The following is a 26,637-nucleotide window of genomic DNA, read 5'->3' on the forward strand; positions in this document are numbered from 1 at the left end:
TGATAGAACATCACAACCGATATGGTTTCACGTTGTTATAGAAAATTGTAATTAATGCCGTTTCTCTTACTCCCCTTTCGTTCTTCAGCCCAACATCAAATAGGTATCCAATAATCCTTTCGGTTGTGCAAAAGAACGAAAAAAAACACCAATTACCAACAACACTAGGTATTGCAAAGTAATTTTGCAATTAATTTTTTGGAAAATTGCATTAAAATTCTCGTTCTCATCTCACTGTTTCTTTTCTTTTTTAATCTACCTCCCGCCTCTGTACTTTCCGCCAATGTAAAAGAGGGTTATTGACACTCGACAGCCTCCCCTCGACTTTGCAAAATTGAGAATCTAAATTAATACGAATTGAAAGAAAATTATTAAAATAATTTCCCACATGAGAGATTCTTATCAACCATTTCAGATTATATTATTTTTCTGCTAAAACTCACAGTAAATACTTTTAAGGAGTGACCGTGGAATTGCAATGAAGAATATGTATTGCATTCTGAAGATTCCCCAGAGTGTGTTAATAGTCTCTCGAAAATTACAATATTTCTCCTGTTACCATCGCAAAATTAATCCACACCTTCCAATTTATTGATTCACAATCTTTAGTAAATAATTAATTTACATAATCGTGAATATATTTGTAGAAATTGCTGAATAATTTGTTAAAGTTTCATTTAATTGAATTGCCCAAGATGCCATACCTAAAGATAATTTCTTTTCTTTTTGCGTATAGGATCAATCTAGTTTATCTTTAGAGCTTAAAAGGTAGTTCTTGCCCCCGCTAGATGGCGTGGTCCTTTAATTAGAATGGCAGAATTGAGGAAAATTCCAATTATTCGATTGACTAGTCACTAAAGCTCTGCTTCTTCTTCTTTTTCTATTTTATGTAAGGCTATCGAACAATAAAGCTTTGAACGCTTTTAGTAAAAGCTCTGACAGTTCAGGAATTTGTCGACCGATTTTTCGATCAGTAGTTCTACACAGCGTCGTTTTCCTACTTACCGTAGATGCGGGTGACTTTGCACCCCTGATCTTCATAAGCTTTTCTTTAATTCTAGCACTTAAGGATGGTCCAGAGCCCGAGTGCGCAAGAACCGTTGGAAACTGAATAAACGTCAAAATAAGTTTGTTCAGGTAGCGTTTTGATCATTGACGTACAAGTTTCATTTAACGTTTGTTCACTGAGAGAAATCCGAAAAAGTCAAAATAACATTCCGGAAATGTTAATTTTACCCTGCAGTATTGATTCGAAATCGGTGTAAATATTACCCTTTTTAGGTGTATTATGGGTTAAAGTTACCCTTTTTCATGTTGATTTTACCCTCAAAAGGTGTAAAATTAACATTAAAAAATGTTGATATATTTTACACCCGAAAAGTGTTAAAGTTATGACGAAAAAAAGTTAATCGTAAGCTCTTTTTTTCTCAGTGTTCGATTTCAAACGGTTCTTGCACACCTCTGATCCAGAGATAAGGACACTTAAGGACGATCTCAAGATAATCCTTAAGTTCTAGAAAATAAAAAAAGCTTATTAAAAGTAAGGTTGGAAAGTTACCCTCGGAATGCAATTACCCGCATCTACGGTAGCGATTTGAAGAGGATATTCTATGAATAAGATATCATTTTTCACATGAATGATTAACAACAAATAAGAGGAATTCTCTTACATAACATCTTACAAAACGCGAAAATCCGAGGAATCTTCTAATTTAAAATCTATAAACTGCTTACAGAATTTATACTACATTTATAATTTTGACCAGAAAGCTTTAATAAGAAGCATTATTTAATATTTTGAAATGTCTGTTAAACTTTTTAATAATTAAGATAGTAAGGAAAAGGTAGAAAGAATTTGTTTTAAAGCGTGACGCCACCGTGGGCAAATTAAGTAATGAATTGGGAACACTCGCGGCGAAAATAGGAACAGATCCGGCGAAAATAGTAACAGAGGCGGCGAAATTAGAAACAGAGCCGGCGAAAGTGGGAACAGTTGAAGCAGTTTGAAGAGTTTTAGAACCAAACTTCGGCGTGACTTTGCAAAATTAAACGCAAACGATTGGAGATAATGACATGAAGTCTTAAAGGGACCCCCCGGAAAATTGGCAAGATCAGTCAATTTAAAATAGAATCATCAAGACCATTCCGTTTTTTCTACATTCCTAGTTCAGTTGAAAGAGATTCTTGCACTTTTTCTTCAAGTTCTTCCTACTATCTCATTCTTCTCTCCCAACTCTGTGTCTCATAGATTAAAGAGCCAACTGGAAATCACTCTCTGTTGCACGCAAAAATTTCTCACGACTCCCAATGGTGTGAGATGAAAAAAACGGGAGACACATAAAGGGTGGGATTTGTTAAAAGTTGAAGAAGTCAAGAGGAGATATGAACATTTTAACTAGTTGTGATAGTTTTCTTACGCTCTTATGCACGTCTCTTATGCCATCAAATGACACACAAACATTGGCATAAATGGTAAAAGTTGAATGAGATGTTCTCTCCCTATTTCATTGCAAATAAACTACCATGTCCGAAGACACACAAGAAGTGAGAGAAGACATGCCAAAGTGATTGTGGTGCAAAAGAAACGCGATAGTGGGGCACATGGCACAAAAACCATATTTTGCCCAGGCAATAGTGTCTTAAAATGGGAAATAAATCATTTGCAAAGTAATTTATATTTATCATTTGCTTCAATGTTCCATTAGGCGTTCTACTGGTATTTTTCAAAAAAAAAAAAATAAATAAATAAATAAATAACATTACCATCTCAACTATGATGGTTTGGCGGGTTCCTCTCTTGACCACCAATTGAAATCTTTTGATTTTCTCTTTGCGGTGAATCTTCTTGCATTTTTTTCTTTTATCATTAAGTGAGCCTACTGAAAATCTCACGTACTGTAATCCTTACGAAATTATCATGTCATAAGATCAGGCTCGGACCGAGTCAAAGGGTTTCTCGCAATTCTTTCGTTACAAACATTTGGATGGCTAAGTTTTCCCTTTTGGACTTTTGAGCTTAATAATTCGACAAATATCAACTTTAGTTTTCCGGAAAGTACATTTTTCTCGATAGTTGGAAAGGTTGAGCTTCAAATTTTAGTATGTTCCGAGCGATAAAGATCGAGTGAGGATCGTAGCCGCTCGTGACCGTGGTGTCACATATAACGGTGTTATCACACTAGAAAATTTCACATTGAAAAGTTGCTAATTAAAACTTCTAGAACCACTCGAAATCGCTGATTTAGCCAGGACATTATTGCTAGAATTGCTCAATGTCACGATGGCATGTGGGTTGTCAGATGAGTGATTTTGTTTTTGAAGCATTTCAGTCGTTTGAGTAAAAATGTGTCATTTTCCCACCCGGCAAATTCTGCAGAATTCTGCAGAAATTCGTCAGATTTGAAAATGTAACTGCCGAAAATTCTGCAGAATTTCTGCAGAATTTTGTTCTAAAGGTGGATCCGATCGTTGTATGAAAATTCTGCAGAATTTTCTGCAGAATTTCTACAGAAAATTTTATGATTTTTCGGCGCTTTCCTCAAGATGTCGTTCTGTCAAAATGGACTTGGAATATTTTCTCTGAAATTATTTATCAACTTGGTAGAATTTATAATCACGATTTTCATGATATGTTTTTTTATATATAAATACTGCGAGGGTATGCTGTCTATAGAGAAGGATTAAATAGCAGTATTAAACATACTTTCGACCGAAAATTCTGCATTTTTTGATAAATTGTACAAGAATTTTCTTAAGAACAAAAAAAAATTTACGACATGATTTTCAGCTGAGGCCTTAAAATTATTTATTATTTATGAAAAAATTATTCTTTTCATTTCATTAAGTACATTTTCGTCAATTTTTCCAATAAAATGTATAGATTTGAAATAACCGTCTCTGAAGCAGCCATTAGGTAACGGGTGTGAGACTTCGCTTACTCGAGACAAATTTTGATAGCTCTGGTTATTTGCCGCTACGATCGCTAGTATGGTTAGGGATTGATGGCCGTTAAAAAAAGAAGAAGAAGAAAAATTGCGGAATTGCAGAACGAAGTTTTGCTGGGTTAGTGAAGAAGAGGAAGTTCTCATCCTGTACACTGCTTTTGTGTTGTGCAAAAGGACCCGCCAAGCGAAAAGAAGGAGGGTGTGGGCGAGAGATTGGCTTTTAACGCGACCTTCACATAGTTTCGTTGAAAATCTTTATGACAACATCGCAAGTGGAGATTTTTTTGGACACAATGATTTTCTCCGGATGACTTCGGAGGAATTTGAAGAGCTTCTTCAAATCGTATGGCCTTATCTACAAAAGAAGTCGATTTGTGACTCAATTTGTCGCAAACGGATTAAAAAACCATCAGATCGGCTGCCTCTATTTTTGTATTCTTGACATTTGTAGTCCCAAATGACGGATTCTTGATGTACAGCCTCAATCAATTCCGCCACCATCTCATTTGACCACGAAATCCTAGAAGTTTTGTGAACGAATATAAAATGTAGATCGAACACATTTTTGTTTAGCTTTTTTCTCACTTATCCTCTTCACCGATCTTTTTCAATGCCTTTTCCCCTTTCTTCTCCATCTCGTTTACGATAAATTGGCACTACTTTTAATCACAATTTCATCACTAATAAACTGGTCGGAGAGTTGTGGTGCAGAAACTACCCGAATGACTGCAATAAAGTAGTACCAGATGCAAATGTAATGAGCAAATTTTGCTCATTATTTGCTCATTAGTTATCAATCGTATTTATGCTATTTTAATCTATTTAAACTAATTTTTGTGACTCGAGTCTACTTTTTTATCACTAAATGAATCGATTTCTAAAAGTTCTTGAAGAAAATTGCACAATAGGGCATATATCAGCAACAATTGATGTGAATCACATGAAAATTTTCATGTGAAATTCTCTAGTGTGATACCACGGTAAGATTAACATTAATATTAAGAAAAGCCGGAAAGAGAACTATATAGTATGCAAAATTTCAAATGGAAAATCACGTGTGTTAGAAAGAGTACACTCTAGTGGAGTAATACGATGAGTAAAATATTACTGTTCGTGTTAATTGTTTTCCAAATCGTATTAAAGGCAATTTGAGCAATTTTCCATGCGTGCCAACTGTGATTCGGTCAGTTTTCGAGCGATTGTATTGCTGCCAACTTTGTACGCAGAGGGAAAATGCGATAGAAAAGCAAGATAAAACAATTGCTATTTTTTTTAGCATTCTCGCAGTTCAGAAAGTATTAATCAAAATAAATAGAAGTAAATTCAAATTCTAGATCTTTCCTTTGATTATTTTGAAATTAACCTCAGAACATCTTTCTGGAGCAGCGGAGGATCGGCAGGCGTAGGCTGTTAATCTGAGTGTTCAGGGCCAGCGACCCCGATTGAAACGTTTACATTAGGTGTGGAATAATAACTTTTCAACACTATCAAATCGATAGTATCGATAAATCTATGTCGGTTAGATTAAGTGAATGTTGACTTTTTGAAGATTGTTGGACTATTCAATTGCAACATTCTTAAAATAATGAGACTGTTGATAAACATCTATATTAGTCACAGGAAGTGCAGCTATCGTTTAATATTTTCAGAATCGACAGTCGATAGTGTCGAAAATAAGTTATCATGTCACCCCAGGTCTCTCATGATAGAAAACAACCAATTAGAACACAAAAACCCCAATTTACTTTTCTATCAATAGAAGGCAGGGATCTCAGCGGCGCAATAGGCAAGATCGTTGGGTCTTGGATGGATGATATCTCTGACTTGACTCTCACAGTTGTGAATCCAAGTCCCGCTCGGTAAAATGGCGGTTTTCCTTTTAGTACTCTCTCTCTCTCTCTCTCTTGTTTTACGTTTTGGCTGTCAGACTCAATCAGGTCCATATAGCCATTTCGCTCACTCTTATTTACATACCAGTTCCATCTGTTTCTTTTTTTCCCATATGTTTGTTCCGCTCATCTCTCCATATCATTGTTCTTTTTTGATCCCTTATCTTTTATCATACTTCCTTCTTGATATTTTTGCGTTCAGTTTGTAGCTTTTAAGGACGGTGAAAAACTATTTTCCAATTATTCATCGGACGCGCTTCGATCAAGGATCGAACCGAGGGCCTCTGCGTCACAAAGCCAACACTTTGCCCATTGAGCTACTGAGACCATCTTTTAGGTCACAGAGGCCTTCAATGTTCGAGTGACAGCTGTCAAACAGACCAGAAGTCAAAAAATTCACCTCTTTTGCATGGATTTTTATCTGTCACTTTTTCGGTTCCAACCAGCCAAATATCGAAGAGTACAATTCATTGTCTAAAGTCCTCTACACATTGGGAACAGTTTTCGTTAAAAAATTGCATTTTTGACAGAATTTTGACGTTTCGACCTACAGCAGCGGTGACGATTTTCTTCAAAAATGCAATTTTTGACGAAAGTTAAAAACATTCATAGCGTCATATCTCTTACTCCAATTGATCAAAATCAATGATCTATAAAGTGCCAAGTTATAAAAACTAATCTTCATAACACATAACCTCAAAGATCCTGATTTCTGCTCAATCGATCATCGGTTGCATTAACCGTTATTGTATCTCCATTTCTTTTGTGTTAGCAATTCATGCAAGTTTAACTGAAAATTCTTGTATTATGGTGCTATTAAAATAAATAATGAATATGGTTTTTTTTTAGCACTTTACCGTTGTCAAGTACTTCTACATAATCGACTTCTTTTTGAGTTGGTTCCTGTCATGACTGTTTGGCGGTTTTAGAACACAATGATGACTTATAGAAAATAGTCGAGACAGGAACCGCCACAATGAAAAGTCGATAATGCAGAAGCACTTGATAACAGTAAAGTGCTAAAAAAATGCTCATTTTTATTAGAATAACACTAATCCCCCCAACTTCAGCTTCACATCGAATTCGCAGACATTTCTATTTAGCTCACGCAAAGAATCTCATCTAATAATAAGCCTATATAGACTTATCACTAACTTTTCTTCCACTTGTTTCTCCTCTTATACCAAGATTCATCCACCTCGCATGCACATTATACTCTATTTGCGCGTTTTTTCTCTCCCTCCCTTGTCATATTTGCCAAGAGAACCACTTATGAGGTAAAACTAGCAAGAATGTAACATTTCAATTAAATTATGAGACACTCACCTCGAAATCTCGTTGTGACATCGTAAAAACTTCATAGAAATTTTTACATCGATGGCAATTTTTAGTCAAGCTAAATTGCAACGAATTCTTTCAAGCGTCGTCATTGGCTTTTTGATTGCTACCTTGGGTGAAAACAGCTACTTCACACGAATGCTCAATTCTTTTTCTTGTTTATTTATTTTCTTTCCTCAGCGCCAATGTTTCCGTTTGATAGCAACAAAACACATTCCACCAGTAATCTGCAAGAGAAGGCACAACAAAAGAGGTCAGGGAAAGAGTTAAATCAATGCAATTTCTTCTCACAAATGCCTCAGACAGATTGAATTTCAAAAAAAAAAAAAATTGGTATTTCGTGCAACAAAAAAGACTCTCTTTTACAATAGCAAAAAGGTCGATAATGCATGAATTGAACGTGAGGTAATTGAGGATTGGAAGCTGAAAACAAATGGACTTATGCAATTTAATTATTTAGACTCGACCGAGAAGAGAGAGATTGAAGTAGATCAAGATCACCAGTTAATGTGAATATTCCACGTCAAAATAGATAAAATCTCGTCAGGAAGGAATTCGTTTTATTCTAATAAGAATTCGAAAAGAGAGTTCCAAACGGTAGATTGAAAATGGATTTTATTTACTGCAAATTTGAGGACCATTTGGAAATTCAAATAAACCAAAACCGTTGAATTACTTAAAGAAATTGATGTCTAGTTAATTTTCGATGCTTTTTCACAGACAATTTGTCCAATTAACCACGTAAATAGTGTTGATTATAGACTAAGTATTAGAAAATTTGTAATTATACGTATGAAAATTTACCGTAAAATATTGCTGATAATTGGTAGTCAAGAGCGGGAGATACAAATAATTCTATATTAAGATCAATGAATTTTTCTAATCTTATTAATATATCAGAAGCTTATATTGTTCTAATTTTGTGAAAATTGCAGCTGAAATCTAATGAGTGTATCAAGAGGTCTACCTGCATTTTTCCTGGTAAAATCACTACAAATTTCAATATTCGATGTTTTTCTATGTTTATTTATTCGAGTGTTTTTGCATTAAAGCATGAGATGAGATGCGTAATAATTATAACAAAACGCTTAACAAAATTTGCGAAAAATAAATATTGAAATTAGGAAATTTATTGCTTCATAGATTTTCGATGTTTTGATGATAGAATAGATAGAATTGAATTAATAGGCATAAACCTGAATTAAAAGACATAACTCATTGAAATATTGGCTTTGTTCAATAATAACACCCTTTCAAAGAGCCAAAGACTCTTCAAAGCTATGCTGAAAGTATTCTAAAATCGACCGGAAGGTTAAAGTTAAGGTTCCGGTATTTGTCACTAAAACGCTTGCTGGTCTTTCATTTCGCATTTTCGATATTTTTGACGCGTCAGTCATCAACAAAATTAACAATAGTGCGTAAACTTTTGCTGCAAGAAGTTGATTTTTGTGTAGTTTTGTGGTATTTCAAGATGGTAGGACGTTTGAATTGCAATTTCAATAAAATAAACGTCATTTTTATGAAATTCCTCACTTTTGTGTAACTCTTCGGTTTAAATGTTCGAACTTCCAACGGGTTTTTATGTAAGTTCTCACTGATATACCTTCGAACAGGTGTAATAAAAACCTTAACTGAAGAAAGCTCTCAAATTAGGAATGTTATTAGTGATCGAAAGGATTACGTTCACTGCCTATAGTAGTTATAAAGTAAAAGTAAAGTACTAAATAGACTCAGGCTGATCCCGAATTATATTGTAGCCCCTTCCGGAACTACTAACACTTACACTCAACAGGCGGTGGTCCTCGTTTGGGATTCACAGGCTCAGCATCCGCACTCTGAGCCTTCCCATGACACACTGACTCCACCACACATGGCGCCAGGGTGTCATACCACTCACTCTGAAGCAGGTCAGGGAGGCAACCTTGAGATTGCAATAGGGAGGGTTGCCAACGGCGAGGCGCGTAACGACACAATCGCTACTTTGCCGTTGAATGGCGGAAAAACCTTCTACAATATATAGATCCCCAGAAAATTTAGCAAGTGAGGGGTGAAGCTTCAGCTTAAATGTCATTGACTGAAAGTTCAATAATTTGAAAAATTAGCCCGAGATAGATAGAAATTCATTTTGTTGCACTTTTGTTGCTTCTCGGAAAATTTGATAACGCATAGATTTTGATAATATTTTCCTTTATTTTCTGTCATGATTTGAATTCTAGTTGGCAAATTCTTTTCTTAGACAGTTACACTATATTAAAAAAAATGTTCATAAAGATTTTATATAAAGAATTTAAATTCAGTGACCATTAAGACACGATTTTGATTACGTTTCTCCTAAATCAAAAATCAGACTTTTGTTCAGGTCTTTAAAACAAATGCAATTTTCAAAGTAAACTATTACAGAAAAATTAAAAGGGGAAGTCTTTCTCCTGAATATTTTTTTAGTACATGACTGTTCTCATGTGCTTCTTTGTAATCAATTTTTCTTTGTTTTGGCTCCTGTCCCGACTTCCCGATTTTTTCCTGTCTTCGTTATAAAACCACGAAACAGTGGTGACAGGAACCAATATAAAGAAAAATCGATTATGCAGAAGCAAATGAAAACAGTCATGTATTAAAAAAAGCGTTCAGGAAAAATACTTCCTTCTTTTTATTTTTCAATGGAATAGAACCGTTAAACATGCTATAAAAAAACAATATTAAATAGGTTTTGAACAATCGCTTTAGTTCAGTACTGCGAACTCAGATATATAGAATATGAGTTGTAGTATTAATCTAATGAAAAATGATAAGGGAAAATCTTTCTTCTGAACATTTTTTAGCACATGATTGTTCTCAAGTGCTTCTACATAATCAATTCTTCTCTTTGTTGGTTCCTGTCACGACTGTTTCGTGGTTTTAGAACAGAGGCGTGCAAGAACCGTTGAAACTGAATAAACGTCAAATGAAACATGACGTTTATTCGGTTTCAACGATTTTTGCACACCTCTGTTTTAGAACATGACGATGACGACGGAAAACAGTCGATACAGAAACGAACACAAAGCAAAGCCGATATAACAGAAGCATTTGAGAACAGTCTGGGGCTAAAAACTGTTCATAAAAAATATTCGCATTTTCATTTTTCAGTGGAATAGCAGTATTATTCATATTCAATCGGTAAATAATTTTTTTTGTTATCTTTTCCGTCAATTCGAAGTAAAAAAAAAATTAAGCTTTCAAATTATGATTTGTCAATTGTGAATATCTGATCGGTGATCCTTTGCTTTTGTCTCTGTATATTCAAAAATACTTCAATTTAGCAGTACGTGGACGGAAATATAGACTTTTCTTGACTTGAGAAAAAATCAAGAAAAGTCTGTTTTTCCGTCCACTATCGGACACAATTCATTAGACCGAAAAATTATTCAGAACATACATTTCGATTTGGCTTCTAAAATTTTTATCGTACATTCTTTGATAAAGACTGTATTAGAAAATAAAAGAAAGAGTTTTTGCCCTTGTAATTCAGGAAACCCCCTTAAATAATAAAATAGATAGGGGAATGTTGGCATGGTTCGCACAGAGTGAACCTTCAAACAACACAAATTTTCTGTTTATTTGCAAAGAGCTAGTTCCTCATTTCTTAGCCATAAGATAGATAATTATTAAGCTCATGAGACGAAATGAGAAATGGTAAGTCAGCTCTTTGTAAACAAAGAGAAAATTCACATCGTTTGAAGGTTTACTCTGTGCGAACCATTCCTACATTCCCCTAGTATCAAAAATCAGTTATTATTTGAAATGCTATAACGATTTTAAAATAAAACTATAACTACAAATAAAATTTTATGTTTAATTTATGGCCCTATTAGCATTGGAAAGTAAATTGAAAAGCTTCTAATTGTTCTAAGGCAACTCTTGGCTAATCATAAAGTCTTGAAGGGGTCATAGAAGTCAAATAAGTTCACTATCATTTAGGTGCCTTGAGTTGGAAAAATATTTTCTGTAAATGTTCACAAACTAAGGGTAAGATGGGGTAATTTGGAATCATGTCTATTTTGGAATTTTAAGATTTTCTCAGTGTTTTTAGATGGTCCAAGAGAAAAATAAAAACACGAAGAAGTACAAGACTTTACATTCGAGAGTACTTCTTCATTGTTTTTTTCATTTTGTCATCTGGAATTGTTAGGAAATCTCACAGTTCCGAATTAGATATTGTTCCAAATAACCCCATCTTACCCTACACTGAGAAAAAAGGGGGTGCGATTAACTTTTTTTCTTCATAAATTTAACACTTTTTAGGTGTAAAAATATATCAACATTTTTTAATGTTAATTTTACACCTTTTAAGGGTAAAATCAACATGAAAGAAGGGTAACTTTAACCCCCCAATACACCTAAAAAGCATAATATTTACACCGATTTCGGATCAATACTGCAGGGCAAAATTAACACTTCCGGAATGTTATTTTAACATTTTCAGATTTCTCTCAGTGTAATTGTACTAAAAACGAATTATTTTAAGATATTGAATACACCCACCGAAAGTCAGATCATGAAGTTTAAATGAAGTGAGCATTATCTGAATTTCGCGGTGTGTGTTTTAGGTAAAGACTTCAAAATAAATCTACTTATCTACCATTTTCAAAGAAAATATAACCATCTTATCTAAACATAAACCTATTCATACATTGTCCCAAGCTCCAACCAAGAAGCTTATTCTCTGGCGAAGGATATAAAAAGTGTATTAAATAAATAAATCTTTAATGCGACATGCAAACAAGTTGCCAACAGATTTATGTGTGTCGCCAAGTAACAAAATTCTCTCTTTCGATCCACCTTGAGAAGAGACGACAATTGGGCATGAACATGCCTCAAAGGAGGTATATATTGAAGGGAAAAAATCCAGATATTTAAAAGAGGAGAAAGAAAATTCTCTTGAGTAGCCGACAATGTAAAGAAGGGAAGGCTTGCTGGTAAGAAGTAATAAAAAAAAGAGACGATCAGTGGATACACACATATTCAGCATCCACTTATCAATTGGATTTCCAATTCCTTGACAGTTTGTAACTGACAGAACAAAGCTGGGGCGGTTTTCTTCCCTTACATTTCGCATCTCCATGCAACAACTTCTGCCTCATGTTGGATCCCACAATTGTGGTTGTAATATGCAAGAAAATTGTCTGGTTTTCAGAAGAGAAGAAACAGCCCATCGAAAGATGTGAAAAAAATTCCATTGCTGGGGGGACGGAAGAAGAAGATCAAAAAGACAAGAAGCAAATAACAAAAGGGACACAAATTCAACCTCTTTTCACTATATTGGGATGATTATATATACAGAGAGAAGAAATCCCAGCAAATATTGACAAAATAAATTGAATCTTTGGGAAAAATCTCGCTCTCTTGGGCTCTAAATAATTTATTGATTGCCAAGAGTATTTACATAAATAACTCGTTGACAATATTCGTAAATTTCTTTTGCATATTAGAAAGAAGAACACCGAACGAGAAGCTACTCCCGATCCCAAAGACACAACAGACAGCCTTGCCGGCAAACATAAAAAATAATATAATATATATAAAACAGGAGGAAAAAGATATAGTGGTGAAGAAAAATAATAAAGAAAAGAATTCACTGACCATTGAAACATTCTTGGAGAAGAGATATCTTTTATTATCACTGCTTTTTTTTATATCTCTTTTGTATTCATCTTTTTATAGAGCTCCTTCATCTCTTTACACCAACTATTTGATCGTCTTTTCTTTCATTATTATTTCATCGCCCAGCTTTTTCAGCAAAAATTATTATATATTTTATTCCTCAGCTTATGCACATTTTTACAGACTTAAGAAATTGTCCTGCAGGGGAATTCTGTAACAGTATGACAATGTCATATGACAAATTTAATTTTTTTGCGCTTAATTCGGACGAACTAATTGTAAATCCGACTCACTGGGCTTTATTGTGGTCCTGGCACGAATTTCACCACAAGAATTTGTCATATGACATTGTCATACTGTTACAGAATTCCCATTCTGATGTGCGATTTTGAAATTTTAAACTCATAAAAATACTACCACTCGAAGACATTTATTTAAAATTGCTTAAATTATTCCATTCCGTTGAATTTTCACAGCTTGCAAATTCAAAATTGAGAACAGTTGACAGCGCCACTCGCGGGAGAAAAGAGAGCTCTCATGCGGAGTGTTTGTTTGCTTTGATCTTGCTTATTTGATCAAAGCATCAAAATCGGACGAACGATAAAATCTCTATGGAAAAAGACAATGCTCAGCGTTTGGTGGGACCAATGGGGAATTACATAATACGCGCAATTTAATTAAATTAAACCAAGAGATACTATCAAAAGGCACATTACTATTACTATCAATTTCGATCTTTTATTGGTTGAAACCGACTAAAATCGGTTAGAAAACACGAGCGAGTAATGTTACAATTACGAAAACGCTTCGTAGCATTGCATGAGATGCGTTCTCTACCTAGGAGCGGCGCTCCACTAGGCTGACTCTTATAGTCTCACTCAATAATGCTTCTCAAAAAGGACATTCTATCATTATGTTTCGAATAAGTTTTTTTTTTTACTTTTTGCTTTGCTTTTCTTGTTACTTTTCTTCTCTTTTTCTTTGAACTATCTCTAATTTTTTTTGTTCTCACTTTATCAAACATCATTGTAAGAGGGGAAAACCCTAGCATGTTTGATTTAAATAAAGGAAATGAAAAATGAAAAAAATGTGTTACTACCCCTGCTGGTATTTTCAGACCTAGCTCATTCCGATAACCAGTTGCTCTGGTTAATTCTCATGGCGTTCCTGACCCCAGGCAATACTTTGGCCTTTTTAAATGTGAAAAATTGGGTATATGAACGATTTTGGTTAAAGGACGTCTCGTATTATTGTCGAGGTATCGATGTGTTGCCAAAGAGATGGCAAATTATGTAACTAGCAAGAACCGATACTTAATTCAATTCAATTCAATTTGAAGTTTGTTTTAAGCCTAAAGGATACAGAGTTCCTAAACTTAAGACTATACATAATTTTCAATTTTTTTTTGTGACGTGATTTTATTTATTATTGTTAAATAATAATTTATAAAAATGAATAATTATTAAATTAATTTCTTGTATTTCTCTAAAAAAATCTATTTTGCATTGGCAAAAATCCGATGAGGCTAAAGTCCGAAGTGACAAAATCCCGAATAGGTCGAAAAATCTCGAAAGCCAAAATTCCGAATGAGTCAAAATCCCGAAAAGCCAAAATTTCGAAAAGCCAAAATCACGAATGGGTCGAAATCTCGAAAATGAAGAAAATTCTAATTCCGAAATACAAAGAATATTCACTTCTAGAAATTAGTTCCTTACAGACCATCAGACTTTTTTTTTGAAAAGAAAAAAATCTAATATGGAGGCCCGCGGAACTGCTGTCAAACAAGCACTTTAACTGTCACTGAATTTATATTCTTTTCATTATTTCATTACAAACCTCATTGATTAAGATAGAGTAACTATCCAAAGAAGCAAATTATCAATTATAATTCAAATCAGGACAGAGAATGAAGGAAAATATTACCAAAATCAACACATTATCAAATTTTCCGTGTGTCACTCCAGAACTGATAAAAGAACAACAATGTATTTCCAACTCTTTCAGACTATTATTGCCAAGTAATTTATTAAAAGACTAAAATATCTGAAAATCCATTCCCGATGAAAATCCGGTTATTAATTTCCCAGAAATAAATCATCCAAAATCACTCAATTTGCGTTTGGTGTACATTGCTATAGCAAGAAATGTGTTAAAGATAAAATGTTCTAAATACAAGAGGCTATTTACATTGTCCCAATTGATAGATTTGTTTTAATTTTTTCTATGCAAATGGCATGTCCAATACGACCCTCCTATCGAATCGGATTGGACTTAACCTGTCCCATTTGTCCCAAAAAATTTTCGGAGCACGCAAGGAGGGATTCGGAGTAACATCTGACTGCCATTCTAACCTCATTTTATGGAGTTTGGTGAAACGCGACAGAAACAAAGTTAATTTGTGGCTTTTTTTCAGTTTTCTCCTAATAAGTGGGAACCGAAAAAGGCTAAAAAGAAGACAAAAAAACAAGGATACATCTTAGAGTTTTTTTTCTAAAAGACTTTTTTTAATTTGATGATTATGAGAAGACTTTCAAATAGACTGCTAAAACTTTAATTGAATCTCTATCCAATGCAGCAACGTAAATAGTCTCGATCTTTAGATGAAAAGTTCAGTTTAACTCTTTCGCGTCCCACTTTTATTCAGCAGATGAATTCATGCAAAATTGAGTTTTTCCTAATGCTTTATGATCAAATATAATAGTTCAGAGAGGAAAAAAAATTTCCATTGCGTGAAAACTCGGAAAACCCCGGGTCATATATGACCCTGTTGTCCTCAAGGGAAGTGTATTTACCATTTTCAAAATCTATATCACGGGCTTTTTAAGAGTTTTTTTTGCTTGAAGTTATTAATTTGGCCAAAACCATGGCAAACTGGATTGTTGTGATGAACACTGTACTCCTGGTGTTCAAGGAATCTTCCTGGTAATCCCTTGAACAGTCACTGTCACAATATTTTGAGTGGTATTTGGCAAAAATAAACTTATCCACATATTTATTCACACACAATACAATTGCACAATATGAGACGCTTGCAGAATACTCTAAAATATTGCAAAATATGTTATAATTCATCAGATATAAGATGAAATGTCCAGGAGCAAGATGTCCCACCTGCATTTCACAAAGAAAAACAATGTCCCAACTACATTTCGCTGCAGGTTTGGGACGAAAACACTGTTACCCTTGGGGACTATAGGGTCATATATGACCCGGAAAATTCTACACGCTTTTCTGGAAAATTGAGAGTAATTTATTATATCAAAATATGCAATATACAATCTTTGGATATTCTATTTTGTATTTCTAAAGAACTTTTTGCTGAAAAAAATAAATGAATATAAAAAATTTTGAAAAAGAAAAGTCATTTCACAAAGTTCGAAATTCGTGATTTTTCATCTCAAATATTTTCTTTTCCTGAATATCTGGAATCTTGAGAACATTAGCCAAGAATCTTACATCCTTCTATTATGATGTCGTGCACAAACCGATATATTTCAATTAATGTAAATAGTCAAAAGAAATTGTTTTTTCCCCGGGTCATATATGACCCTAATGACGCGAAAGAGTTAACCCTTTAAGGATGATTGGATCACCCCCGTGACCTAAAAATGAAATTTTTCCTGCGGCCTTCTGAAGCTGTATTTTGCTCTAAAATGTTTAAAAAATAAAAATGTTTTTTTCTGCCCATAAATATTTGACCTTCTCGTCCTTAAAGGGTTAATCTAAATTTGTCCCAATTTAAAATTTTCGATGTATGCGACAAGACCAATATGATCTTTTTTTAATTAGATTGGTTTTAAACTGTCCCAATTGTCCCCAAAAATTTTCAGAATGCGCAGGAAAAGGAATTCGGAGTAAAAATTGACATTTAACCTAACCTGACTTAACCCTTTAAGGACGTGTGGGACACAGGTGTCTCAAAAACTAAAACAATTTTTTTTTGTTTATAGAAAGTTATTTTGTCCTCTAAATAGTCAAAAAATTGGTTTTGTTTTAGAGTCATCGGTGTCCCATTCATCCTTAACTCTTTAAGGACGAGTGGGACACCGGTGTCCCAAAAACAAAAACAATTTTTTTGACTATGGAAAGTTATTTTGTCCTCTAAATAGTCCAAAAAAATATTTTTTTTATTTTTGGGACACCGGTGTCCCATTCGTCCTTAAAGGGTAAAGGTTTTTTTGGTTGCAAAGCATCTTACTTGTCTTATTTCTCAAAGAAACAAGTATCGAAAGTAGTAAAAAAGAATGATAAAAGCTCTTATTTCAAACTTTAAAAGAAAATTAGATAATTCCGAGGATAGACTTAAAAGATACCACAACTGGATATAATTGAAAAATAGTTGTCATAAACACGGATATTTATGTGTTTTGAAAGAATAAGAAAGAATTTTCTTATACTAATTAGCACTAATTACTCAACGGAAATACTAGATATAAATTAAAATTCCGTCTGGAAGATTAAAAATAATTATTCTTAACCTCACAAAAAAGTCATCCCGCCAAAAATATAATTCAATCTTCGCAATATGACATACACCGACAGGATTAGATTCAGATTTTGGGACAATTCAATCACAGTTTTTAATGTGACACATCTAATTTAATTCTATATATTTCCATTTAGTTTCATCTATCCCCCTTCTCAGGCGTTCATCGCCATTGTAACGTTGTTTACCATGTCTTTATAGTATTTTTATCCACTTTTAAAAAATCTATACCAATAATTATTACAAAGTTAGCGCAGGGAATTGTCACAAAAATTCGCTCTGTGTGTAGTTAAATTTTGGGACAGCTTTATCTAATCCAAAAATTTAGTTTAAATAAATCAAAACCACCTGCACGAATACATTGATTAGTTCTTTCCTACATTTTTTGAACATTTTGAAAATATTTTTTTAAAAATAAGTGAAAAAGTTAGTCAATTGGCGTTTCAGTAATTTAAATTGGAACACGACTAGGAGTACCAATTATTCCATTATTTAATTCGTCAAGTCTGTAGGACATTTCAAGTGTAAATTCTGAAGTTTTTAGCATATTTCTGTAGAGCTCTAGTCAACTAACCAAATAAAAAAAAAATAGGATAAAGCAGGGGAAAAAATAGAGACACAATGAAAATAACTCATTTCCGTTCATCAAATGCATTAACAACTTTGACCATTTCCACATTCAGACATTTGCTAAGAAGTCAGAGAGAATAATCATGAAATTACCCAGAAGCTCTGTTAATGGTAAAAAAAATGTCGATTTCTAGCACGATGGAGAATAATAATCTTTTCTTTTTCTGCCATAATTTTATTACCTTGAGAATTTTTCTATCAAAATAAAATCATAAAATCATTCATGAAGATGCTGAATTTCTTGTTTATGCCAAAAAGGAAAAAAAAACAGAAAAAGACCTTTGAGTATGTTGTGAGATTCGTCGGGGAGAGAGACTGATCATTTAATACATGGTGATTTCTCAGTGGTCCGTGTGAGAAAACCAAAATTTATATTGTCAACGCCAAAAAATTGAGGAATCACCATGTTCTGGTGGGACATAAAACCCAAAAGTTTCAACCAGAGACAGACGTTTAATTAACGAAAATTACAGGGAGAGAAACAAAACTCCCCTCATCAGTTCATCCAACACACACTCCACTCCAATGGAGATCTTTACACCCATAAATTCACTCCTTTTCCATTTCTTATACAAGCCTTTTATACTTCAATGTTTTTTACATTAAGTTCTTAAGCTGGAAAGTCGCAGATATTGCAAGTAATGAATTATAATTACAGCAAAAATATTGAGAAACTTGAGAAGTTTGTTTCCCTCAATGCGATCGCAGCGCTCCAAGTGAGAACTCTACGAAGATATCTTTTTTATAAAATTGGAAGTTCTACAGAAAAACTTATAATTGTGCAATCTAAAGCAAAAATGTGAACAAACTATTTTGTTTTTAAAACAAATCCATATTTTATTTTATATAGAAGTAATATCTGTTAAACGGTATTTAGAAATGAGGCTTAGTTTAACCCCATTTGCGAGTTAAAGTTAACCAACCCTAGTCTAATTTATGACACCATTCTAAAGCCTGAGAATAAGTCAAAACGGCTTAACCTTTAATGACGAGAGGGTCAAAAATAAATAAGTAAATAAAAGACGTGGATCATACAAGAAATTCTAATTTACGTGAGGTATAAGTTACGACAATTGCTGAACCAAACGACGAATTGATTAAATGTTATTGCGTTTTACATTAGTTTTTTTTACCGGAATTCTCTTTTTAATGTTCAAAATTAGAACAAGATGGTAAAGGTCCACAGAAAGGTAACCTATTGTTGAAGACTTTTAAATACATCATAAAATATTGGACACGCCCCCTATAAAATTTCAATTACAAGAGGAAATTTAGAGAGATCTTCGTAATTTTATGATAAATCAAATCGCAAGCGAGATTTCTAGACATGTATTATTGAGTTGAGATTCTTTACAATGAGTGTAAACACAAGTAGATTTTGATTCTCCAATAGTGTCTTGGATAAAAGGTAAATGGAATTCTATTTGAACAAAAAGTCGTTGATATTCGAAGAATTTAAATTCAATTTCGAATTTTCATACTAAATTTTCGAATAAGATGGGGAAAATTTATCGAATATCACACTAAAAATCTGGCATAAGAGTTACTCACTCAGTGATTATTGAGTGATTAAATAAATGGGACAGGAACAGTAAGCGTTGTTGTTCTTTTTTTTTTGTTTTCAGCACAAAAACGTGAAGACAGACACATTTTGACACTTGAGCACTTCGAAATTCGAACAGGATGCACTTCAGCCACCTTACGAAAGTATTAAGAAGTAAGAAAGTCTCTTTTTTGGCTTTTAAAATAAATTTTCGAATGGCTTTTCTCTCTATCAAACTCTACTTCTGTATGGAAAGTCTCTATGAATGAAAATTTGTGTCTCGGTTAAATTTAAGCCCTAATTTTACTGATCGAACTCAAAGTGAGAGCAGTTTTATTGATATTATGGTTTATTTTTTTTATTTATTTATTTTTTTTGTTGTACGTTTGGTTAATATGGCAATAGTCTCAGGCTGATCCTTGAGAATAATAACCTGTATAATTTAGCAGTAAAAATTTATACCAAACTGTTATACAATGGGATCATCGATTAAAAGCCCTTTGTATAAATTGTCTTTAACTAACCCTTTATTGTCAAATTTTATAGGCTAAATATTCTCGAGGATTTGCCTGAGGCTATTTTGGGCACTAAAGCCCAAAATAGACAGAGGGATTGGCTTAGGGATTAGCTCGAAAAATGAGGATTGGTGTCAGAACACTTAGGGATCAAGTGGTTTACTTGACTTGACACCTTACTTAGGGTGTTTCTAAGTATGGACCCGAGTTAGTCCGGCAGCCTTACATAAAATAGAAGAAGAAGAAGAATAGAATGACGTAATGTCGCAAAATTAAATGCATTAAGATTGGAATAATGGGAAGGTCAGAGTGTCATAAAATCTATTGATATTGCAGTTAAGAAGTCTTTCAGCTATCAAAGTGAGCACATTTAGTAGAAATTTACATAAAAACGCTAATACTTGATCCTAAATTCTTAGTATCTTTTACCGCCAATTTTTTCGAACTGAGTATTCTCGAGCCTGTTAATTAAGACGCATAGAACAAGAGGAGCTTATCACCTTGTATATTTTTTCCCATTTTTTCCGTATCTTAATTCTAAATTCCTAAATTTTTAAATTTTTATTATTCAATTTTCTTCACTAACAAAATATGCTTGGCAAATGGAAAATTTACTTGGCGTTCTCGGTTTGACTTGAAAGGTTTTCTGGTAGGAGATTCTGTAACCGTATGACATTGTCATATAACAAATTCAGAATTTTTATGTGGTAAATTCTGGAGAGTAATCCATAGTGTGTTTAATATCAATTACTGAGGGCTTAACAGATCTTATTGCAATAGCGATGAGGGCCTGCAATGTTGTCCTGCTCCAACATTTGTCATATGACATTGTCATATTGTTACAGAATTCCACTGCTGACATTAATTTTTAGTTACCAGTTTTCACTAAACAAAATTCAAAGAAATTTACCGAATAATCGGCTAATTTGCTCATCTAAAATATTTACGCCTTACAAACTTCTTGTTTTACCGTAAAGCGGTCTTCAGACTAAAAGTTTAGTCTAGTTCCCAAAGGTGTCAGAATCCTAAATTGCAACCAATTTTATTGCTCTTTCAGAATAAAATCTTTCAAAATATCTTGACTGATAGGAAAATAGAGTAGTTAAGCCATATGGCTAAGACCGTCTTCAGACTAGAGGTGTATCCTAGTTCCCGAGGGTATCAAAACCTTAAACAGAAACCGATTTTATTGATTTTTCAAAATGTAATAGGTCATTTGCCCTTAATAATCCAATCCTTAGTCAAAATTTTCCAAAAAATCTTGACTGATAAGGTATTAGAGAAGTTAATCCATATGGCTAAGCCTTAGATCTGAAGCCCGTATAAGCCTTATGCCCTAGACACACTTACGACTTAAGCCGAGAGACGGCTTAGTGGAAAAAGATGGAAATGCACTTTAACCAGGGGGGTGACATTAGCTCTGAAAAATGCGACCGGTTTTAGTGTAATTTTTTCCCTGTTTTCGTACACATTTCTCGATATATCTCCAAAACTACGTAGGTTGCCAATTTAGGGTTTTCGGTTGCCTCTTCGTTATAAAATTGGCTTTAATTTTGTATTTAATATTTTTTACTACTTCATTCTACAATGACAGAAAACAGCTAAAAAACTCAAAAAATGTTTCGGCTCGCTACAAACATACGGGAAACATAGGGAATGTCATGCCCCTGACTTTAACCATTATTTCTAATAAAAATTGCGCTAAGCCGTCTCTCGGCTAATCCTCAGGTCTGTCAAGGCCCTTGGGTCTAAAGTTCGTATAAGAATCATACGCACTTTGAGCTAAACATCTTCCACCTGAGATTTTTTCTCTTGTCCGACATTGAGAAACAACTTCAATTGTTGAAAAAAAGAGCGACTAAAGGAAGAAAATAAAAGAGCGAAACTCTGATGGATTTGCGTTGTAATTGCAGGAGATGATTTCTGGTTAGTAACTACCAAATGGTAGGCAGGATTGTGAGGTCTCTGTAAGAGGTAGCGGAGTGCATATGGTACATATAAGAGGATTTTGGGCGGGAATGCAACACACGAAATTATTTTTTCAATCCAACAGTTAAAGAGAGCAGCATAAAAAATTTTACCAATTCCGGCATATTCAGCCAACCAGAGGGTGTTTCTCATCCCAGACAATGCAATTTTGCAATGAAGAAACATCAAGTGAATTATAAAGTGTCCATGAAGTTGATATTCTTACCCAGAATTCAATAATGACACTGTACAGATGGAACAAGTGCAAGAAATTCCATTGAAGAATTTTCCGTATATAAAATTGTCTTTTGGGGAGAAGAAGAATATATTGGGATATATATATATTTTTTCAAGATGGAGTGAATGAGAGAGAAAATGGTCATTTTCTTCATGATCATCACTCGTGTCCGATGCCTTCAACAGTTGGAATTTTATCCATTGGGCTTCTTTCACTTGGGGAGCGCGATGTTCTTGAGCATAGAATGCAATTGGAACATTGGAGACACACATGCATAAGGCCCCCAATGTCTCTTCACATCCAACAGACAACCACACAACATAAAAAGATGGAAACTTCTTCCACAATACTTCTCATTCTTTCTCAACTCTTCCTCACACCCATGGTGAACAATCTCCATCTTCACAAGCATCTTCTTCCACACCAATATGTGTGAAATGCACCAATGTGATGAGATGGTAAAGAGAATAAATAAAATATTATATATAAATTACTCTATGTTGAGGTCATTAGAACTTCATCAGTTGGTGTTGTTGTTCACGGATACCATGAGACTGGATTGATTAGTTGCAAATATTTCTGTCTGCACACTTTTTTTCCATACACATGGCTCCCCATACCATCCAGCCATTGGCTATGATCACGATGATCAGGACAGAAAAAAATGGTATCGTGGCGAGGAGGAAATTATTTGATCACTCTCTAAGAAGTTTCCGCATTCGCGAGGATCGATATGTGGCTCTAACCTAGAGCTATGGATAGAGTGCCTAGAGATATGTCTTTTCGCATTCCCCGCAAGAAAAGCAATTTCTCCCTCGATGGAATTGCACCATGTCTTAGATGTACAGCTCAGTGATCTCACATTCGAGATCGCTGGAGGATCACAAATGCAAAAAGGGGGGCAAATGGCGAAAGAAGGCGGTGTTGAGAAAACTCTAACAAGCTTACGTTAGCTGAGATTCTCCATAGGCAAATGGAAGTGTTTGTTTGTTTGGTCTTCACCTACAAAATCATTAACCAGTGATTCACCTACACTAACTTGATAACAGTTAAAATTCTTTGAGAAAATTTGACTTGGGATCCTTAGAATTCTGGGGGATTCTGTAAGAGTATGACAATATCATATGACAATGTCATTTCACAAAATTAAAACTTCTAATGTCGGTTAGTTTGAGAAAAATATTTGAAAATTGATTTATATGACGTCAATTGATTTATATCACCGTACTATTCCTAAATTTCAACATTTTGACAAAAGTGTCAATAGGGGTTCCCTGTCGAAGAGGTGTTCATTCGACCCTATTTCGTAAAGTTTTAATAAAAAGTGTTATGTGAATCACTTACAGCACGTAAGAATTCATCTGATATTTCTTGACAAAACGCTTACTGAAGATCAGGCTATGAATTCTGAGATGCGTGAGTTTTTCACGTGAGAAACTCACGATTTTTAGATCGTTTCTTGTAAGCGTTTGGTGAAGCTTTCACAAAAAGTGTCACGTGATACACTTACAGCATCTAAGAATTCACATTAACGTTTTTACGAAAGCTTGACAAAATGCTTACTAAAGGTGATCTCAGAGCCGTGAATTTCACACGTGAAAAACTCACCATCTCAGAATTCATACCCTGGGGGAATATTCTCCTATTCGGGAGTATCTCATATGAGTACAAATATCGAGAAACACACTAATTTTAATAAGGAAAAATAGAGTAAACCTCACTCACTAAAATAATGCACATTTCTTTATTTTCGTACTCATATGAGAAACTCCTGTATAGCAGAATATGCACCCTGGGTTGAATTCTGAGATGGTGAGTTTATCACATGACAAAATCATCGGTTCGAGAATCGCCTTTTATAAGTGTTACAAGAAATTTTCACGAAATATATCATGTAAATTCTAAGATACCTTGAGTGTTTCAAATGGCACTTTGTGCAAAAATTTCGCAAAATGTGATCAAAGACCTGTGACTTTCTCACGTGAATAACTCATGATTTTCAAAATTCATCCCCGGATCCCGAATTCACGAAGCAAATTTGTCATATGATATTGTCATATTGTTACAGAATACTTCTACTGATTGCTGTTTGTAAACTTTGAACCTTCGGGAATAAAGTTAAACCCTTAATATAAAACTCATACAATAAGATTAATTACATAACCTAAGTGTATTTGAACTATATTCAAACTAAGTCCACTTTCGCCCCGGATTCTTCTACTGCAGCGCCATTGAGTTTTTTTTCTGATGATTAGTGGAGTGTTTGAAAAAGGGAACAAAACCAATCTAAGCAGTGAAAAAGTTGAACCTTCATGCTTTTGGCTAAAAATTTAAAATAGTCTACCTACACAAACAACTTGTCTTTCAGAGAAGCCGACGACAAGGATATTGAGGTTCTATACTTCCCTCACAAAGCTAGAATCACATTCAAAAAGAGGTGGAAGGAGTGAAAAGCTAGAATCGACAGAGACAAAAAAAACAGATTTTGAAGCAAAGACAAACAGGAACAACCATCAAGGACATAAGAATACATTATTGTATTCAGACCTAGGGCTTAGCCATATTGCTTAATTTCTCTAAATTTTTATCAGTAAGGATCTTTTAGAAATACTTGACATCCAGAAGGATTTTATGTCTTTTAATCCCTTGAGTACGCAAATTTGTACGTATCGAGTAATTAGTTTGTTCGTTTTGAGTAAATTTATTTGATAGAGGGTATATTTGATGTTCGCTGGCGAAGAATACACTACTTTTGCTTTGGCTCAGAGCTCTCGGTCCCGATATGGACCGCCTTTAGTGGTAGAAAGGGCTTTAAGATACCAGTACCTAGAGCTCTGTGCAAGACCAAAAAAGTGTTTTCTTTTTAGGGTGTACACTTTTTTCACTGGCGAACAATGGAGATACCCCTTATCAAGAAAATCATACCAGTTCTCATCATTCAGCTTTGAATTAATCTCCTATTGGAAAAATTAACCGGACTATTGTAGACTTTAGAGAGCATCATCTTCTAATAAAGATACTTATTCCATGCTCCTGGATATTTCAGATATATAGAGATCATTTGCCACTCAAAGCAAGAAAAATTTTAGAGCCAAAGAATAGTGTTAATGATCGTTTTGACTCAGGGGTTTTAAGCAACGGTAAGATGGTGATGGTCGCAAAAAAAATCCGGGACCCACAAAGGTGGATATAAAGCTGATTTGAAGATCATGTAACAAAGTACAACAATAACAGTTTTATGTAACCTCAAGTTAAATCTTGAAAATACCAATGAGAGAACACAAACATACGGGCAAGATTCTCTATGCGAATAAATCAATCCTTAGTCCTAATCCGCTTTCTAATTTTCCTCCGGGGAATCTTAAAATCTTACACCTGAACATTTTTTTTAGTACATAAGTGCGCTTATATGCATCTGTTTAATCGACTTTTCTTATCGTAGGTTCCTGTCACGACTGCACAACGAAAACTGTGGAAAACCGTCGTGACAGGAACCAACACAAAGGAAAGTCGATTATGCAGAAGCAAAAGAGAGCAGTCATGTACTAAAAGTGATTTTTCCCTATTCATTTTTCATTGAAATAGCACTATAAATCTAACTGGTTTAAGGTTCCTAATGTTTGTGGCGTTTTTGGTAAACGTTCTATACACAGAGAAAAAAACGGGTGTGCGATTAACTTTTTTTCCTCATAAATTTAACACTTTTTAGGTGTAAAAATATATCAACATTTTTTAATGTTAATTTTACACCTTTTAAGGGTAACATCAACAGGGAAAAGGGTAATTTTTACCCCTAATAACCTAAAAAGCATAATATTTACACCGATTTCGGATCAATACTGCAGGGTAAAATAAAGATTTCCCGGAATGTTATTTTAACATTTTCGGATTTCTCTCAGTGTAAAGTCTAATTGATTACAGCACTAGACAATCTTTTAAAAATTGCTCCAACACTGTTTCGTAGTTTTACTTAATCTTCAAAATCAATACCAAGCGTTTGCAAATTACCCTTTTGTTAAACTTTCATGTTGAGAACGATTTATGCAGAATTGAAGGAAGTAGATCTGTTTTCGATCGTAAGCTCTAAAACCGAAAATTTGAGCACGATCAATACCGTGAACTGAACTTGAAAATTTTACCGAACAGCACAAAGCATATTGAAGGATAGACCTGGCATCATCGAAAACCGAAACCGATAAGATCGAAAACTCTAGGTCAATATCTCTTTCCGTTCTCTCTTCTAAGTTATCACAGACAGTCCGAAAATCCTTTTTCAAAGGATATCATATTCGTGATCTCTGAGGATCAGAGCACGATTCCCTAAAGTTTGGGATCAATCGAATGAGGTCAGGTTCCACCTATGACTACACAAGCTGGCATTGTGAAGAATTCCAACAAATAAAATTGCAACAGAGGGAATTTGCTGGCACCTGTTTTCGGTGAGTC

General features: G+C 34.2%; 1 protein-coding gene across 1 annotated transcript in view; it reads right to left on the reverse strand.

Moving 5' to 3' along the window:
• LOC129799094 (tetratricopeptide repeat protein 28) overlaps positions 1 to 26,637 on the reverse strand; it is a 67,379-nt gene that overhangs the window by 40,100 nt on the left and 642 nt on the right. Inside the window, exon 2 of the mRNA XM_055842725.1 lies at positions 7,160 to 7,398. Within this exon, the coding sequence (XP_055698700.1) occupies positions 7,160 to 7,180 (21 nt within the window). The 5' untranslated portion in view covers positions 7,181 to 7,398. The remainder of the gene's footprint in view (positions 1 to 7,159; positions 7,399 to 26,637) is intronic.

The sequence above is a fragment of the Phlebotomus papatasi genome, chromosome 1, assembly GCF_024763615.1.
Source record: "Phlebotomus papatasi isolate M1 chromosome 1, Ppap_2.1, whole genome shotgun sequence".
NCBI lineage: Eukaryota > Metazoa > Arthropoda > Insecta > Diptera > Psychodidae > Phlebotomus > Phlebotomus papatasi.